At 41.3% G+C, this 20,213-nt stretch overlaps 1 protein-coding gene across 2 annotated transcripts in view; it reads right to left on the bottom strand.

The window, feature by feature from the left end:
- TBK1 (TANK binding kinase 1) overlaps positions 1-20,213 on the bottom strand; it is a 50,350-nt gene that overhangs the window by 4,628 nt on the left and 25,509 nt on the right. For both annotated transcript variants that reach the window (XM_079773639.1, XM_079773640.1), the window contains 13 exons: positions 17,606-17,785; positions 15,109-15,305; positions 13,834-13,892; positions 13,319-13,410; positions 6,490-6,588; positions 5,638-5,716; positions 3,441-3,562; positions 3,267-3,343; positions 2,626-2,665; positions 2,042-2,143; positions 1,818-1,914; positions 1,110-1,216; positions 808-879 (listed from right to left, as the gene is read on the bottom strand). In XM_079773639.1, the coding sequence (XP_079629765.1) occupies positions 808-879; positions 1,110-1,216; positions 1,818-1,914; positions 2,042-2,143; positions 2,626-2,665; positions 3,267-3,343; positions 3,441-3,562; positions 5,638-5,716; positions 6,490-6,588; positions 13,319-13,410; positions 13,834-13,892; positions 15,109-15,305; positions 17,606-17,785 (1,323 nt within the window). The remainder of the gene's footprint in view (positions 1-807; positions 880-1,109; positions 1,217-1,817; positions 1,915-2,041; positions 2,144-2,625; positions 2,666-3,266; positions 3,344-3,440; positions 3,563-5,637; positions 5,717-6,489; positions 6,589-13,318; positions 13,411-13,833; positions 13,893-15,108; positions 15,306-17,605; positions 17,786-20,213) is intronic.

Below are 20,213 nucleotides of genomic sequence, written 5' to 3'. Positions count from 1 at the left end.
CATTAGGAAGAACTGGATAACGTCTTTTTGGTGTGGTGGGATTCATAAGCAAAGATGTGGAGTTGAGAGTAAGTGTGACATACTAAAGGGACAGTGAGGAATGGAACCAAAATAAAGATAAAAAGCATCTCTGCTAAATAAGCATCAGACTGCTATTTTTGGTATATGTGCTGCCAAAGCAAGCACAGATTGTCATTTTGGGGACTAGTGAAAAATACAGTTGGATGAGTAGGCTGGGGGTGGACTATTATATTCTTTGAACTCAAATGTGAATTTAGATTTGACCTTTTAGATAACAGGAGTTTAGACATTTTCACCTAACTCCTCAAAAAACTGCATTTACAGGGAGATTTGCAGAGAGCTCTGCAAGTTACCCAGTACCAATCAGGGTGCTGGCATCTTATAAGCAACTCTGATTCCAAAACTGAAAATTATAATTCTAATGAGAAAATGTTATAAAAAATAATATGCAAAAAATAATTTCTGATTCCAAAATTGAAAATAATTCTAATGAGAAAACAGTATATAAAAAATAATTACCACAAACTAATTCAAATAAGCAAATAAATAATTCTATTAACCAGTGCTTCTAGAAAATGGAATCAATCATAGTTGACTTGATTTTATCCGAACAATCCCAAACAAACTAAAAGGCATGAAGTCACCAAACATAAGGGTCCTGATTTTATATCGCTTTCCCACTGCCTAATCTATCAATATAGGAAGACAGAGAGATACAGGTATAGACACGTATGTACTTGACTGCATATAAAATCATAGGGCAGAATGACACCTGTATTAGCTCACCTTTCTAAAATATGGTTATTTTCAGCAAGTTCTTTAACCACCCCTTCCATTTCTTCTTTTAATTTCTTCATACTATACACACAAAATAAAGATAAATAAGCATCTCTGCCCAAAAAAGTATGCAAATATTTTAGAATTGTATTTATATTATGTTTTAGTTCTATAGCTTAAACTAGTCACTAGATAACATTTACAAACATATTCACAACAAATATAAAAAATTTCAATATAAAAGATCAAGATCACAAATGAAAACAAAAACAAATGGAAACATCATAGTTATAAAATAATAAATTTCTTACCCAAGAGTCATTTCTACTAATGTGTTAGAACATGGATAAATTGGAGCCATGGTATGTTTGATTCCACTGGAGGCTGCAAACATTTTCTGAGGCAAAGTTTCTTGTAACTAAAACATTAAAAAAAAATCCCACATCAATCACAGAACAAAATACTTACTACAGATCTTAGATCAAGTATTACAGGCTTTAATAAGCCATTTATAGTTTTACATTTTAATTACAAAACCATCAGTGATATAATACTTAAATTGATACTCTTTTAAAAAATCTTTTGTTATGGATGATAAAATAATAGTACCAGATGTTTTCAACTGTAAAACATCTAAGTTCTTAAAACTTGGCTCGAAATATATACCACAGACCTGGCTGGGTGGGTTAGTTGGTTAGAGTGTCAACCTGTAAACCAAAAGGTAGCGGGCTCGATCCCTAAATGGGGTGCCTATGGGAGGCAACTGATCAATGTTTCTCTCTCACGTTGAAGCTTCTCTCTCTCTCTCTCTAAAGATCAATAAAAACATATCCTCATGACAGGATTAAAAAATATGTATCTCTATATCCCACAAACAGGCAAGTAGAGCTGATACATGCATATTATGTGCTATTTCTCCCTTCTCATTCATAATAAAATGTAAATAAAAAAGAATTTATTTCCATTTTTTATAATAGGAAAAAAGGTACTTTTCCCCCTAAATACTTTGATAGCTGTACCTCATTAGTATAGTCTTGATACTTTGATATTTCTTCTTCAATATCTAAACACTGATTAGTTAGGGATAACAACTGCTTCTTAAGATGAAGCATCTTTCTGAAAACCAAAAAGAATCAGTTAATAAGCAATCTAATGAAATATTATTCCTACTTAAAATATACAATATACATTAAAATGTGTATTATACAATCAACCACTCATTGCCCCCAAATAGTTTACCTACCTCATCCATTCTTCTGACTTATCCAAAAATGTCTCGTACTTTTTAACACATTCATCTGTGAAGTGGGTCATTGCTTTTGTTGCATGGTAATACAGTTTTTGCCTAGAATTTAGGAATAATCAGAGGCTTAAACCAATATCACTGTTTCTATTTCCAATATTTAAAAATTTTCCAATATGTAAAGTTTGTTTCCTGAAAGTTTTGACTTTAGAATATTTACGAAGGCCAAATGTTTCTAACAGAGATTATAGCAGCAAGAGGAGGAGAATGAGAAGGGAGAATGGTAAAAAAATATTTATTGAATTAAGGTGAAGAAGGTAGTTAAGTCTGTACTCGCCTATGTCTCCATTATCTGCCCCTATGCAATAGAAGCACCTGAGGCAGGAGAAGCCTGCCCCTTTCTCCCACCTCAGTATCCTCTCAATCTGGAGCCAGATAAGTGAGCCTCAAATACGTGCACACAGTAATAATTGTGTAGTGCCAAGATTAAAACATATTTTAAATTGTAATTAATTTAAACTTTAAGAAGAATTACATTAATAACATAACCAAAAATAATTATTAAACATAATCTGGACACTTACTTATCAAATTTGTGGATCTGTTCTTCATTATAAGCTAATCCTAAAAGTAAAAAAAATATATTACTTTTGTAAATGTACAATCATAAAATCACACACAGTATTTTTTTCTTTGAGATTCCTTTAAAAAAATCTAAGAGTTTAAAGCAGGTGTCACTAGCTTGTGACCCGTGAGTTAGATACAGGCCACAAGTGCTTTCATTTGGTCTGTGAGGTGTTAACATTAAAAAGGAATATTAGTTGCCAATATTTAAAAACAGGATATTTCAAATAAAACCTGTTTTTCTAGCTCTTTTTGAGACACAGAGAGATTGGGCAATAAATCAGATGAATTTAAATAGTGACTCTCCCCTTTGGATGGGGGTATCTCCTCTCCAGTTCTCCTCAGTCTCCACTGGCCAATTTTATTCCTGCTATGTGCCAGCCTCTAGAGGTTATGGAGTTCATGACCCCTGGTTTGAAATATCCAAAAGGTTGGTTTTAAAAATCATTTTAGTACATTTAATTTCTGACAAAATCAAATCTCTGAAAAATAACTTAAGCAGCCACCCTTATAAATATACTAAATTTGTTCTTCACTATAAACTGAATTACAACTAGTAGGGCTGATTTTGTTAGATTAACAAATGGCAAATTTTACTTACTACGTTCTGCTTTGTCTTTTTTGAATTGATAGTAAATCTCTGTGATCCAATTTAACAGGACTTGTAGCTTTTCTACACTATTTAAGGAAGAAAAACCCAAATAAATTAACTGATTCGATGTGAAAAAGTACATTATTAATAAGAGCAGAAACTACCAATAAAATTATAACCTACTGTCTATCTTTTGGATGAGTGCCTTCTTGATGGGCCCATGTATCTGACAGCAATCCACCTGGAGATAATTTGCTTTCGATATCCTGAAGACTGGTTTCTATTGTTCCCCGAGAACTGGAAAGCTAAATAAAATCAATGGGTGCAGATCCAGATTACCAAAAAATCAGAAATGATAATCACAGTGCCAACGGAGTCTAAAGTCTTAATCATATTTCTTTATGGATTATTTAAACTCGAAGTCAGAATATACAAATACATTTAATCGTTCAATTAAGCTTGTTTCTTTATCTGTAAAATATGGTTAATACTCTATCCCATAATTAAGCCCCAAGGATAAAATATAGGTAGCCAAGCCCTAGCTGGCTTGGCTCAGTGGATAGAGCGTCAGCCTGCGGACTGGAGGGTTCCAGGTTCGATTCCGGCCAAGGGCACATGCCTGGGTTGCGGGCTCAATCCCCAGTGGGGGGCGTGCAGGAGACAGCCAATCAATGATTCTCTCTCATCATTAATGTCTCTATCTCTCTCTCCTTCTCCCATCACAGTTTCTGATTCAATAGGTGGGGCCTCAAATATACATTTCTAACAAGTTCCTATGTGAGGCTGGGACTGTTGGTCCAGGACCTACTCTGAAAACCACTGCTGCAGGACACTAAACAGAACTTTTAATAATCATTTTTGGGTGGGGAGCATATATGGTATCATTTCTACATATACGTTTTATTTAAAAATTTTGTTTTACAGTAGGAGATCTTAAACAAATAAGTTATGAGAAAAAACAATTCAACATAGTGACAAGTAATTGGCCTGAAGTTAAAGCCCTTATTTCATAAGACTCAGTGACCTTAAGCCATTTAATCATGGGCACAATTCTCATAGGAAATCTAAATCTTCACAAAAATGTCATACAAGTGAGAAACACTTGGGCTCCCTAACATACAACTTCAATTCAAAGTGCTCAAATGATGCCTGCACTAGAAATAAGTATCCATTAGGACTATGAGCTAGTAAATAAAGTTCTAAGACAAAAGCAGAAAAAGAACAAAAAACACAATATAACTGCCTATATTTAAAACAAGCAAATATTGGGGAAGACAATTTGTTTCTTGACTTTTATTTGCTTTATTCTATATAATTTAAAAAAACTTTTTTGACCATGACATTCACTTTATTTTAACTCTGTATGACTTAAATGTGTGTATATATATATATATAACTGAACTGAGTTTCCTGGAACAGTAATTTCCTTATCATATGTGATGCATGCTAACACTTCCTATTCCATTCCATTTAAAAACACACTTAACTGACTGCAACACACTTAACTTTACAACCTACTAGTTGTTCATGACTCATATTTTCAAAATCACTGTCCTAGATATAAAACTGAAGAAAAAAAACAACTAAAAATCAGCCTAAGCTGGAAAAGAGAAAGGGGGTACTGTATCAAGTTCTTTTTCCTTTTTAACATCCATTTCATGAAAGAATACTTCAAATGCTAAAAATTTGCAGGAGTATAGCATTTTTATTTATCTCATTTAATTGGCACAACAGGATAAGAAACTGCGTATTTTAAAGAAAAAGAAAATAAGGAAGCAAAGAATTAAAGGCCTTGCTTAAGTCACCAGGCAGGAATAGCTAGGTAAACAGGGGCAATCCTGGGATTAGTAATCAGTTCTTTTACAACACATTATAATAAGAAATCCAGAGACTACCTGAAATGCTACTGTATTTTTCAGTAGAAGAGAGACTTTTGTCCTAATTTCTTTAGGTATAGAAATGATTCCCTGCCTTTAGGAAACTAAATCTTTCTTTCCTTACTTTTTATTTTAGAAAAAAATCTGATATTTTCCTAACTTGCATCTAATTCTAAGCAAGTTTAAGCACTGTTTGTTAAATTACATTTATGAGCTTGCTTTAACTGCCATAGCAGCAACATAAGAACATTATCAATTTTAAAGAGAGACAGGAAGAAAGGGAGAGAGAAATGGGCTTAAAGCAAAGTAGGCATTTGGAAATACCATAAAGAATTGCATGGCAGAAAGGGTATTTAAACATTATAAGTAGTTCCTAAAAATAGGAAAAGAATACTTTAGGTATCCTTTAGGTACATCATCCCTCTGGCAAAGTTTAGATCTATTCTTACCAGCAAAGAAATTGATTATAAGCCTATGATTGTCACCATTTTGTAAATACTTACTCTCAACAATTTGGTGTGTATGTCTGAAATTTCATCTAAGTCTGTTGCTTCTAGGTTGGTTTTCAACAACTTTTCATATCTGTGTGAAAACCAAGTATGGAAAAATTAAATGAGTATAATGAATACACAGATTTAATCTAAAAAGATTTTTTATAAATTACATTTGAGTTCTTATTATCATAATTTAAGAATAAAATTCTGAATACAAAGTCTACTAAGCAATAGATTTCAAGAAAACTTGATGTCTTTGTAAAGAAGGAATTTTATATACTTCTACTTATAAATTTGCAGGTTAAGAGATAAAATATAAGACAACTTAATTTCATATAGTCTTATGCCAGAATTAATAGTAGTCAATAGTAAATTCTGATTTCACTAATTATATTTTCTATGCAGTACATAGTATAGCCTAGGAAGAGGGCAATTTAAAATATTCTGTTTCAAAAGACATTCTCAGGGATAAGCTTAGCAAAGTAAACCCCAAATTCTAAAAATACTACAAAACTACAGTTCTAGAATACCTCTTCCTATTTCCTTTGTTGATTACAGGTTTTTTATTTTCCTATTCAGAGCATCTGCTTTGCAAGGTATAACATGAGATGTTTCTGGCTCAGGTTACCTTTTCCCTAACAAAGGGAATGAGAAATGCTAACAGAGATGGTGTTCATTACTTACTGAGACAACTGTTTATTTTTCTGCCGTTGTGAGGTAGAAACTTAAACTAAGGTTGTGCCTTAATACAAACATTTGCATAGCATGCAATATGTGTCAAGGATAATTAAACAAATTAAACAGAAATGTAACAATATTGAACATTTTAACAACTATTAGTTAAGGAAATAACCTACTCACACTTTCATACTTTGAATGCTTCTGAGGCAGAATTCCAATGTGATCACAACTTCTGTCTTTTTGTGAACAGTTTCATTATAATCATCTTTAACTAATTCTCTAAAAAAAATATTCTCATTAGTATATCTTAGGAATTATTTGTTTTCTCTAGCCTACCACTAATTACACTGTTGTTCTTCTGTTCAAATTTCTTAACAGTCTTGATATATTATGAGAGCCAATTCACTTTTTATTATTAAAAGCATTTCTGTGAGTCTTATACATATCTAGGGCATAAACCATTACTACATATTGGGTTAACAATTTAGAAATCCGAAGCATTAAAAGATTAAAAATAAAAACTAATCTACAATAAAAAGAAATAAGCTGAGTAGCATTACATTTTATACTACCAGAATTTTTACTACTCATAGTAGACTGCTGTTCGATTTCTACTTTAAATGAAGATAACCTCTCAAGAAGCAGCATGACATCCTATCTAATAAAAGGGCAATATGCAAATTAACCATCACTCCGTCACAAAGATGGTGGCGCCCATAGCCACAAGATGGCGGCACCCAGTCCCCTCAGCCTTGCCGGAGTCCCCCAGTCCTGGGAGGGGGGGCTGCCGCTGAGATGCCCCGGCCACGGAGGGTCTCTAGGGGACGGGGTGCTGGCCCGCAGCCTCCGCGGCTGAGCGCAGGCCCAGAGACGGCGGGCCCCCCTCCCATGGAAGCCGTGGGGCTCCCTCCCGGTGCCCACGCTCGCTTCCTCCTCCCGCGGAAGCCGCACGGCTCCCAGCTCCCATAGAAGCAGCGTGGCTCCCGGAGATGCGCTGCGGTTCCCAGCCGGTATCGCGCGATGGGCTACTACTAGTAAATAATATAATTGAAGGGCGTTTGGTTTACATCAGGGGTCAACAAACTAAGACCTGATGCTTGTTTTTGCTAAGAATAGTATTTATACGTTTAAAGGTTATAAAAACAAAATAAAAACAAAGAGACCTTACTAACTGAAAAACAAGTTTACCAACAGTGGTCTACATTAAAAACTATTTTCTCATGATTTAATAAACTAAAAGCTCAAAAGTAAAAGGAATAAAAGCTTCAGGGAGCAGTGATTAGGGTAGGTAACAACGGCAAGAGGAACGAGAGCTGTTAGTAACAATACTGTGAAGACAAATGGAGTCAACACTTAGATTCTCCAGAAACTATTTAGTAAAAGCAAAGAGGCTTCTTAATGAAAAGAGAAAAACACAGGCTTATGAACACATAAAAAAATATTATAAGAATATAATTTGGATTAAACATAAAGTAAAAGGGGAAAAAAGAGCCCTTTTTCTCCTTAGAAGCAGCAGCAGAACAAGAACGATGACATGCTCCATACATGTTTTTGCAAGAAGGGAAGGCTAGGTCTGAAGTGGGCACACAGAAGCTGTTACAAGCATTTAAGCTAAAGAACACTAGGAGCCCAGAGAACATGAGGCCATTACTGTGGGTGTATAACATTCAAAAACTTCAAATGATGTTGTATAGAACTAGTTATGATTCTTAAAAGACATCATTTATTCCCCATTTCTATCAGAAGCAAAGATGGTATCTACAAATCATGAAAAATTAAAAAAAGGTCCTTTTCAAAACATTTCCTAGTGTCACTTTTAGGGGGAACATACTGAACTAGATGATCAATATGCTGACCCAGAATAACTATATTAAGTGACTTAGTAAAAAACAAAAATTAGCTTTTAAATTGCTTGTCAAGGTGAGTGTGTGCTCATAGCGTATGCTTTCATTTATAAAATGTCTAGAACAGGCAAATCTATAACAACAGAAAGTATACTAGTGGTTGCCTAGGGCTAGGAGGTTATAACAAAAGTGGGGGGGGAAACCAAGATGGCGGCATAGGTTAAACACCTAACCTACAGCCGGGCACAACAATATCAAAAACACAACTAAAAGTCAAAACGGACATCATCCAGAACCACAGGAAAGCTGGCTGACTGAAATGCCCACAATTAGAAGGAAAAAGAAAACCACAAGGAAAATCAGAGAAGCCGTAAAAGCTTGAGGTATGGAGACACGGGCGGAGACACGAGCCCGCGAGCGTGCGGGGAAGACGGAGCCGGAGAGGAAGGGGCGGCTGACGGCCTGGCTGGCGTTCTCTGGCGGGAAGGAGATAAAAGCGCCAGATTGTGCTGAACCCCAGCTCCGACTGCACTGAACCCCATTTCCCGGCGAAACCCTGGGAAGCCGGGCTCATGCTGGGGGAGTCTGAGCTGTGGGACGGAGACACAGAGGAGCTGCGCCGGAGCCGCGCACGGGAATGCGCGCAGAGGAGGGTCTGTTGCCTGTGCCGCTGGATTGCCCTAGCGGGAAGGAGACAAAAGCTCCGGACTGTGCTGAATCCCTAGTTCCAACTGCACTGAACCCCAGTTCCGGGAAAGACCCGGGGAAACCAGGCTCATACTGGGGAAAACTGGACTGTGGGGCAGAGATGCAGAGAGGCGGCGAAGAACAGAGCACCGGAGGCGCGCAGGGGATTGTGCGCGGAGGATGGGCTGTTGACTGTGCCGCTGAGTCGCCCTGGAGGGAAGGAGACAAAAGCGCCAGACTGAGGTGAGCCCCAATTCTGACTACACGGAAACCCAGTTCCGGGAGAGAATCTGGGAATCCAGATTCATTGGGGGAGAGACTAGACTGTTTGGCAGCGCGCGAAACTCCAGGGCGCTTTTCTCTCAGAGGTGTTTGCTGGGAGTACGGAGGGACACTGAGACACAGGAACCTCATAGGGCGGGGCTGACAGGAAGCCAAGGCGGTAGGCTCCGCCCTGTAACTCCGCCCCATCAAAGCTGAACACAGAGGCTTTTACAATTTTGCAAGTCTAGTTGAATGGGGCTGTCTCCCGGCATAGACACAGCTGATCCTCACAGCCAATTGGGCCGGAGGTCACATCCTCCCAGTGTACCAACAGCAACCAAGGCTTAACAACACCAAGACTTTGCACTCAGCCCACAAAGGGGGATATCAAGAGCGACCACCTAGGGAGATTGGGGAAGCTGAGCGATAGGGAGGCAGCCAAAAGGGGAAGGCACCGAAACAGGTCACGAATATAAGGGATGCTGTAATTCCTGCTGAGGGGCCACAGGCAGTAGCTGACCTACACTACATTGGAGACCCAGAAATGAGGGCATCTAGTGGTCGGTGTGAGATGACACCAGACTTCGACCACTCCCATAAGGGACACATTCAAGAGGCAGACGCAGTGAGCGCCGAAGCCTTGCTGCACCAAGACCCGGCACATAGGCGTGTCTTCCGCACAGCAACTCTTCCTTTATAGACACAGAGGGTCCGCACGGCCAATAGGCCTGGAGGACAATTCCTCCCAGTGACACCAACAACAATCAAGACTTAACTATACAAACAAGGACCAAGATGGAGGCATAGGGCAGAAGCCTGATTGCTGCCTACCACAACGGTTTTGAGACTACAACGGGAGAGCAGAGCAGACACCATCCAGAACCACCGGAGGGCTAACTGAGCGGATGCTATACAACTAGAATAAAAGAGAGGGGTACGCGGGATGAAGCTGATGCCGGTGACCCAAAGACCACACTTTAAAAACTACGGCTCAGGCGACACAATGGTGGCCTGGAACGTGCTCGGTGCAGTTCCCCCAGCGGTCTCCGGCTGAGGGGAAGGCTTCACTCGCTGCCGAGCACGGACAGACGAGCCCCTGGGAGACATGGGGCGGGAGACTACGCGCTTGCTGACCTCCGAGTCCTTCAAGAATCTCAACACCCCGGAAGCGGCCAGGTGCGCACGCTCGGCGACCGGCCACCGCTGCAGACCCAAGGGCCGACGCAGCCACCCCGGACCAGCCCGCCGCCGCGCACCGGGCACACCGGAGCTTCGCCGAGCCCGCCGCCCAACGAGTTCTGCGGTGGCTGCCCTGGAACTCTGAGAAAATGGCCGAAGGAATTGCTGAGAGGGAATTGACCAACAGGAATTGGGATCAAGAAGACGAAACCCCGCTGGGTCCCGGATCCGGGTGAAGCCGCGTGCCCCTGGGTATGGGTGAGGCTGGGAACTGGGTCAGGGTGAGGCTGGGCCCCGGGTCCGGGTGAGGCCACGTGCCCCTGGGTCCGGGCGAGGCCATGCGCCCCTGGGTCCGGGTGAAGCTGAATCCTGGGTCCGGGCGAGGCCGTGCGCCCCTGGGTCCGGGTGAGGTTGAATCCTGGGTCTGGGCGAGGCCGCGGGCCCCTGGAGCCGGGTGAGCCCTGGGCCCCGGGTCCGGGCGAGGCCGCGGGCCCCTGGAGCCGGGTGAGCCCTGGGCCCCGGGTCCGGGCGAGGCCGCGGGCCCCTGGAGCCGGGTGAGCCCTGGGCCCCGGGTCGGGGCGAGGCCGCGGGCCCCTGGAGCCGGGTGAGCCCTGGGCCCCGGGTCCGGGCGAGGCCGCGGGCCCCTGGAGCCGGGTGAGCCCTGGGCCCCGGGTCGGGGCGAGGCCGCGGGCCCCTGGAGCCGGGTGAGCCCTGGGCCCCGGGCCCCTGGAGCCGGGTGAGCCCTGGGCCCCGGGTCGGGGCGAGGCCGCGGGCCCCTGGAGCCGGGTGAGCCCTGGGCCCCGGGTCCGGGCGAGGCCGCGGGCCCCTGGAGCCGGGTGAGCCCTGGGCCCCGGGTCCGGGCGAGGCCGCGGGCCCCTGGAGCCGGGTGAGCCCTGGGCCCCGGGTCCGGGCGAGGCCGCGGGCCCCTGGAGCCGGGTGAGCCCTGGGCCCCGGGTCCGGGCGAGGCCGCGGGCCCCTGGAGCCGGGTGAGCCCTGGGCCCCGGGTCGGGGCGAGGCCGCGGGCCCCTGGAGCCGGGTGAGCCCTGGGCCCCGGGTCGGGGCGAGGCCGCGGGCCCCTGGAGCCGGGTGAGCCCTGGGCCCCGGGTCGGGGCGAGGCCGCGGGCCCCTGGAGCCGGGTGAGCCCTGGGCCCCGGGTCGGGGCGAGGCCGCGGGCCCCTGGAGCCGGGTGAGCCCTGGGCCCCGGGTCGGGGCGAGGCCGCGGGCCCCTGGAGCCGGGTGAGCCCTGGGCCCCGGGTCGGGGCGAGGCCGCGGGCCCCTGGAGCCGGGTGAGCCCTGGGCCCCGGGTCGGGGCGAGGCCGCGGGCCCCTGGAGCCGGGTGAGCCCTGGGCCCCGGGTCGGGGCGAGGCCGCGGGCCCCTGGAGCCGGGTGAGCCCTGGGCCCCGGGTCGGGGCGAGGCCGCGGGCCCCTGGAGCCGGGTGAGCCCTGGGCCCCGGGTCCGGGCGAGGCCGCGGGCCCCTGGAGCCGGGTGAGCCCTGGGCCCCGGGTCCGGGCGAGGCCGCGGGCCCCTGGAGCCGGGTGAGCCCTGGGCCCCGGGTCCGGGCGAGGCCGCGGGCCCCTGGAGCCGGGTGAGCCCTGGGCCCCGGGTCCGGGCGAGGCCGTGGGCCCCTGGATCCGGGTGAAGCAGTGCCCTCGGGTCCAGCCGAGACCAAACCAGAGGGAGTCGGACCTGCATTACCACCATTTGTCCACCATCCAGAGCTGAGGGGTCAGTGCCGACATGTACTCATAGGGAACCGGTGGACATTGATATTGGGTCTCAAAAGAACTGTTGGTCCAGAAAGAAACTCACTACAGACTGATTCATTTGCCTGTCAGCATAACTATTTTTGCTCGTCGCACATTCAATTCTTATAAGTATATCTATAGTGACACATGATTTCGCTCATCTAGGGGAAATGATGAACAACATAGACGGATGAACAAGAACAGAACCAGAAACAAGGAGGCATCGATCGGACTATCGGGCCTCAGAGGGAGGATAGGGGAGGGTGGGGGGAGGGGGGAGAGATCAACCAAAGGTCTTGTGTGCATGCATATGAGCCTAACCAATGCTTAAGTTCAACAGAGGGTTGGGGCATCCAAGGGGAGGGGTGTGGGATGGGAATGGGGGGATGAGGACAAATATGTGACACCTTAATCAATAAAGAAATTAAAAAAAAAATATATATATATATATATTTTTATTGATTCCAGAGAGGAAGGGAGAGAGAGAGAAACATCAATGAGGAGAGAGAATCATTGATCAGCTGCCTCCCTGGGGGTCGAGACTGCAACCCTGGGCATGTGCCCTGACTGGGAATCGACCCGTGAGATCCTGGTTCATAGGTCAACGCTCAACCACTGAGTTACAGCGGCCTGGACCTTGGCACCTTTTTTTTTTTTTAAATAAATCTTTATTGTTCAGATTAAAAAAAAAAAAAAAAAAAAAAAAAAAAAAAAACAAAAGTGGGGAGTGAATGGGTGCAGGTTTCTTTTTGGGGTGATAAAAATTAGGGGTGATAATTACACAACTCTGTGTAAAAACAATCACTGAATTGCACATTTTTAAAAATGGGTACATTTTATAGCATGTGAATTATATTTCAATAATGCTGGTGTGTTTTTTTAAAGCTGAGTGTATACTTTACTTAGGAAAAAGGCAGGAAATAGAGGGAGATTCTGAGGACAAAAACCCTGGAAGTACAGGTTGTACTGGATTACAATGATGACTAAGCCTTCCAAGACAATAAAATGACAGCCAAGTTAAGGTCCTCAGAAAAGGAATTCATTTGCCATCACATTGTAAATGTGGTATAAGTTTTCAAACTCAGATATTAATATCCTGTCTCATATGGTTATTATAAAAATCAAATGAATAAAATAGCTGCTAAATGTTTTATAAACTAAAAGTAAAACAAAATATTATAATAAAATCAAGCAGCTGACCCAACCTAGTCTGAAGAAATGGGGTGGTTACCAGTTATTTAGTGAGGTCTATGTGAAGATCAATTTTTAAATTTCCACTTGTTACTTACATCAACCATCGTATCCCCTTTCGCATCAATTCCTGATAAAGCAGCAAGGTACTGGCAATTCTACAGGCATAACACACAACTCCTGTAATTGCCTAAAGAAGAAATGCAAAATGTTATTATTTGGTGCTAACTATGGTACAGGGTAAGGAAACCTTTTACATAAAAATTTTCCAACATATATTTTCATCAGGTTAATTAAAAACACAATTAAATACCAATTTCCAAAAGCTAATGATAGATATAACTGCAATGAACATTTCATCCTTAATGTTATGATAATGTTAAACATGCACTGCCTCCATGGAGAAAGTTTTCTGTGAATTAAAAAAAGGCTATAAAGTCAATTTCTTTCAAAAAGAAAGAACACAAAATAATTTGCAAAGGATAACAATTTAAGTGAATGATTTCCTAAATCAAATAGGCATATATAAAGACACAATACATTTTATTGCTTTCACTATTGATAAGATAATTTGAACTCAGATGTTTATACAGTAATTTAATTAAATACTAACCTTAGCCATGCTAGCATCTCCATCTAAGTCATAACGTGGATGTACTTTAGGGAGGGAAACTGAAACATTAAGTAAAATAGTTAAAATCAGAAATAGAGAATTTTGAGTAAATTATTGTATCCTTTATATAGTAACCTCTAACTTCAACATTAACCTTTAAATTAAATTAAACATAATGACAAACTATAATGTTCTTTCCCTGGTTAAAAAACAACAACAGCCTGGCTGGTGTGGCTCAGTGGTTGAGCATCCTCCCATGAACCAAGTGGTGGCAGGTTCAATTCTAGGTCAGGGCACAAGTCCAGGTTTTGGGCTTGATCCCCAGTAGGGGGCATGCAAGAGGCAGCAGATCAATGTCTCCCTCTCTCTCTCCTTCTCAATCCCTAAAAAAAATAAAAATCATAAAAACATATTTAAAAGAACAACAACAACACTTGAAACAATGCTGCTCATCCTGTAACAAATTACCTATAATATTTCTAAGGAATTTCATTTTTTTCTTAAATATATTGCCAACACTACCAGCTCAATGCCTCTAAGTTGAAATAAAATCCCAAAATCCAAATAGAAATGTAAAAAACTGGATAGTTTATTTTTTTTCAACAGTTAATAATTTAAAAGACTCCAAAATGCAGATCTAATTTTTCTTAGACGCTAAGGCCTGGCAAAGTGTCCCATTCACACTGGGCACAAGAAATATTTGCTGAAATTTATGGTACAAAAGTTTATTTTGGATATGAGTAAAATACTAAAAGCAGAAAGCTACAGTGAAACATATGACAAATTATTTTACCACTTTATGAAACAAAATATTTAATATCAAATTGTATTACCTACAAGGCTTTTAAATTTTACTAATTTTGTTCAACTAATTTACAAAATTTTAATGTTTATGAAAGGTCTACAATAATGTCATCATCAATCAACTTTATGAAGATAATCATTTTTACAGTTTTTGTTTGTTTGTTTTGTTAATCCTAACCTGAAGATATTTTTCCATTGATTTTTCTTTTTTTTCAGAGAGAGTGGAAGGGGAGAGGGGGAGAAAGAGAGAGGGAGAAACATCGATGTGAGAGACACATCAACTGGTTGCCTCCTACATAAGCTCTGACCTGGGTGGGGGATGAACCTGTTACCCAGGTAGGTGCCCTTGAACAGGAATCGAACCTGCGACCTTCCGGTGTGAAGGCCGATGCTCTAAACACTGAGCAACCGGTCAGGGCCAGTGTTGGGCTTTTTTAATGGCTAGTAAGAACAAGAAAAATCCCAACTTACTTTTTTCATATATCAATCCTATGGTACTCAGAGGTTCCCGGCTTACTACAAAGATAGGATTTTCCTCAGTAGTTTTAGGGAAATGCTGTACTAGTCTTCCAGGTTCTAGAACTAAGCGGCGTCCTTCATATATAAGTTCTTGATTTGCAGAAATAATTTTGGTTTGTTTATACACCAGTTCATGAAATACAGTAGCACTGTGTGAGAAAAATCCAAAAAGACAACATAACTGAGATAAAAAGAGAGGTGAAGTCTTTTTTAAAATGACTGAGTTCAACATCCATTTCTAGTGGTACTTCAGATCAGGACCAGTCCACAAAAACCCTGCTTTGTTGATGTGAACACTACAAAGTCTGTTAAACTAACAATTTCATCTAAACTGTCTACACAGCAATTCTAAAATATTTGTTTGCATACATATACAGGGTATGCACAATACACAGGGTTCTTAATATTTAATAATGGGGAGCCAACATAGCAGAGTTTAAGAGCAATGGCTCTGAAATCAGACTGAGTTCGAATTCCAGTTATTCCATCTATTTGCTGTTACTTTCAGTTACGCCTCTGTGCTCGGTTTCCTCGTGTGTAAAATGGGAATAATAGGACCCAACTCACAAATTTGTTGTGAGGACTAATATATAAAGAACTGAGAATAGTACTTACAACATCACTACATAATATTTGTTAACTCAATTAATAAAACCAGGTATTTTCAAAATGTTTTTGGGAAAAAGCTAGATTCTCCCAAAATAGATTCATGAAATCAAAGAAACGTTTCAGCAGCAATGTTATGATTTGTCTCCCCCACAAGCCTTTGCTAAAATTTGGCTCAGGCTTGGGTGAGTGTGTGTGTGTGTGTGTGTGTGTGTATGTGTATATATATGTGTGTGTATGTGTGTATATATATATAAACTAGAAAACTGGAGGCCCGGTGCATGAAATTTCATGCACTGGTGGTGGTGGTGGTGGTGGGGGGGGTCCCTCAGCCCGGCCTGCACCCTCTTGCAGTCCCCCCTCGCTCCTTAGCGCCCTCCTGCAGCGGAGGCGGGAGAGGCTCCCGCTATCACCGCTGTGCTCGCCAGCCATGAGCCCAGCTTCTGGCTGAGTGGCGCTCCCCCTATGGGAGCACACTGACTACCAGGGGTCAGCTCCTGTGTTGAGTGTCTGCCCCCTGGTGGTCAGTGCGCACCATAGCAACCGGTCATTCCACCGTTCGGTCGATTTGCATATTAGGGTTTTATTATATAGGATGTTCATATACATATATATGTATATATATATGAACATTTTTATTGACTTCAGAGAGGAAGGGAGAGGGAGAGAGAGATAGAAACATCAATGATGAGAGGGAATCATTGATCTGCTGCCTCCCCACACCCCACATTGAGGATCAAGCCCACAACACGGGCAAGTGCCCTGATCAGAAATCGAACTATGATCTCTTGGTTCATAGGTCAATGCTCAACCACTGAGCCACGCTGACTGGGCTTGGTTGAGCTTTTTATGCTCAAATAGATTTTTAAAATGAAATAGTGGCCAACACCTAACTATACTACTTTATTCAGGCTATTAAGTACCAAAACAAAGGTGCATATTATACTTTAATCTAATGTTATATTAATATTATTTAATATGTTTATATTAGACATAGATATTAATATCTAAAATATTTTATCTAATTAATGTTATTTCTTCGTAAATTACCAGTAAAAGTCTCTTTTTGAGTTTTATGAGACATTAAAACTGCTATTTGAGTCTCGTCAAAACAGAAACCAAGGCATATAAAATGGGTGCAATTTTTTTCCCTTCATTTAAAAAATTATATGGAGATCACTGATGATTTATATGTAGTTGTAGGAAATAACAGAGAGAGATGCTACATATATGCCCTTCACCCAGTTTCTCCCAATGGTAACATCTTACATAAAATATAGTATAATACAACCAGGATGTTGATACTGTTGATGCTGATCCACCTATCTTACTCAGATTTCCCCCGTGTTACATGTATGTGTGCATTTACTTATGTGCAGTTTTATCACACAGATAGATTTATGACATGGTAAAACAAATTATTTCTCCAGCACACAATAAGGGTTTTGTGCCACATATACAAACAATAACTACACTAGCTATATTTAAAACATGTGCTTCAATATTTTTTATATGACAGGACAATACTTTAATGAAACCTGGCCTATTTATTGGTAGGTGCTATTTATGGTTATGGGATTATATAATTTGAGAGAAGACATAGAAACAAAAATATTCTTGTAAAACTTGCAGTTTAAGACCAAGTTAATTTACTATAAATCTTAGAAAATGAGTCCTTTTATTCCAAAAGGAATTTACTAAGCACTTAAACGTTATTCTCTAAGTGGGAAGGTGGGTGCCTCTGGTGAAGCTGAGGTATCTTTTCTATTTTTTCTCCTAATTTTATGAAGATTACTATATAACAACATTATCATCTAGGAAGAAAACATAAAGAGATACTTACGTATTATAGCTATGAATATAAATCTTATGAGCTGTCATTTGTTGTAGCGAGAAAACATGAATTATCATCCGGTGAAGTATATCACTAGTTTCTGCAAAAAACTGGTCAAAACCCCAACACTTTTCCTGATCAGCCTCAAGGATGTTTGCCAGGACAGGGGTAAGTAGAACTTGAAGACCCCTAAAATAGTATTAAAAAAAAATTGAAGAATGAATGTGTATTTTATCTAGGTACAAAATCATAATATTTACTATCAAATCAAAGGAATTGTTATTAGATTAGATCAAAGTTTTAAAAAATCTGCCAACTTTTCAAAAAGCCAGGTAACTTTAGTTTATTACTCATCAATAAATCAGGGATTATGGTATTTTTTTAAAAAAATATTTTATTGATTTTTTACAGAGAGGAAAGGAGAGGGATAGAGAGTTAGAAACATCGATTCAGCTGCCTCTTGCACACTCCCTACTGGGGATGTGCCTGCAACCAAGGTACTTGCCCTTGACCGGAATCGAACCTGGGACCCTTCAGTCTGCAGGCCGATGCTCTATCCCCTGAGCTAAACCAGTTAGGGCAGATTATGGTATTTTTATGTTAATTTATCTTTTACTGGTTATTTTCTTTGATTCTCTCATTCCCAAGTTTCCTCACTTTTCCAAACACATTCTAACATTGTATATACAAAACCATCCAGGTGAAATCAATTGATTTGAATCAGGTGATCATGAGGATAAGATAATTGTTTAATTTCAGGGTTTTTAATATCCTTTGTTTTTTATTAATTTTTTTTTTTTTTTTAAGAGAGGAAGGGAAAGGGATAGAGACATCCATGAAAAACATCAACATGGATTGGCTGCCTCCTGCACACCCCCTGGTGGGGATCAAGCCTGAAACCCGGGCATGTGCCCTGATGGGGAATCGAACTAGTGACCTCCTGGTCAACCAGAGTCATACTGGACTGGCATTCTTTATTTTTTAATGTCCTATTAATACGGCACTGCAATATATAATTTTAAAGGCTGAATTTATATGCCTTTTATAGTATACTTCTGTGAATGAAAAAGGGGCTATGCAATAAAGCTGACAAGCTCAGTGGGGGCACGTGGCATGCCTGGCAGGCTTAGGGACCAAGAGAAATAACCACACAGGATGGCCTGACCACAAATTTCTAACTGGGAAAATCATAGCGGGTAGTCTGGTCCCAGGCCTATAGCTTCCATAGCAAAGGTTAACTTTACCTTAAGTGAACTTTGTCTATTGTTCTTATGCATCTAGGATAACATACCTTTGAAACATCAGAGTAATTTTGTTTTCCTACTCTTGAAGCCACTACCGCAGGCACCAGACCCCCTCATTGTTATTTTGTTCCCTGCATACCATCTCTACATGCTGTAAATGTTAACTATAAAATATCCTGTACCCATAAGTGTAAAGGAAGTATGTGTTTCTCCATTTTGTCTTTTATCCAATCCTAGAGATTTCTCTGCTATGCTTTCTCCCACTTCCTTAATCTCTCACCAATGGATTTCATGCACCTTCCTGAGGTCTTCTCCTTTGATTCTAGTGTATAAAATAAGCTGGAAAGCTGCCATTCTCCAGAGCATCTGAGATCCTGCTCCACAGCATATGTGATCAGTTTGGTTCAAATTAGTTTCTAACATTGACACTTATTTAGGCAGTAAAATTACTATAATCATCTAGCAATCAATTAGTGCCAATTCAATTACGAATAACTTTTGACTAATAAAGTATATTTTTTAAAATGAACAGAAGGACGTTATTCTTTTTCTGAATTATAAAATATCCTCAAACAGATTCTCAATTATGGAATTTCAAATAGTCTTAAAAATATATTCTTGACTATGTAATAGGCCTTGTCTGTGAACAATTTTCAAAATATGTAGTGAACATTTAAAATTTTTGCCTAACAGATATGTATATTCCCTCCTTTTGTAAGAGAATCTACACCTCTCTATTCTCTTAACTCTAATCCCTGTGCATAGATGGGTATAAAAGCCAGGTTTGGCCCTAGCTGGTTTGGCTCAGTGGATGGAGCGTCAGCCTGCGGACTGAAGGGTCCCAGGTTCGATTCCAGTCAAGGGCACATGCCCGGGTTGCAGGCTTGATCCCCAGTAGGGGGCGTGCAGGAGGCAGCCAACCAATGATTCTCTCTCATCATTGATGTTTCTATCTCTCCCTCTCCCTTCCTCTTTGAAATCAATAATAATAAAAAAAAGCCAGGTTTGGTTATGATTAGTTGGAGGTGGTCAGGTGGTAGCATATAAGTTAGTTAAATGTGAATCAACGCCAAAATTCTTTGCTAAAACTACCGGGAAAGAAAATCTTTTTTCCCCACCGAGTTTTCAAAGCTGTGAGAATGTGAGTCTGGGAATGTGAGCAGCCTTCCTGTGGCTCTCAGGAAAGAGCCTGCTGAAGGGAAGGAGAAAGCAGATAAAAGCGATTTGAAGGGACCAAGTCTTGATAGAGCCTGAGTCTGAGGATTTAGCTGAGCTTTGAGTCACATACACATGTGAACTTTTAATTACAAAGTCAATCTATTTTCTTTCCACTTAAACCAGTTGAATTAGGTTTTTCTTACTTGCTATTCAAT

The sequence above is a fragment of the Cnephaeus nilssonii genome, assembly GCF_951640355.1.
Source record: "Cnephaeus nilssonii genome assembly, chromosome: 6".
Classification (NCBI taxonomy): Eukaryota; Metazoa; Chordata; class Mammalia; order Chiroptera; family Vespertilionidae; genus Cnephaeus; species Cnephaeus nilssonii.
The sequence above is the reverse complement of the archived record's forward strand: the minus strand, read 5'-3'. Positions and strand labels throughout refer to the sequence as shown.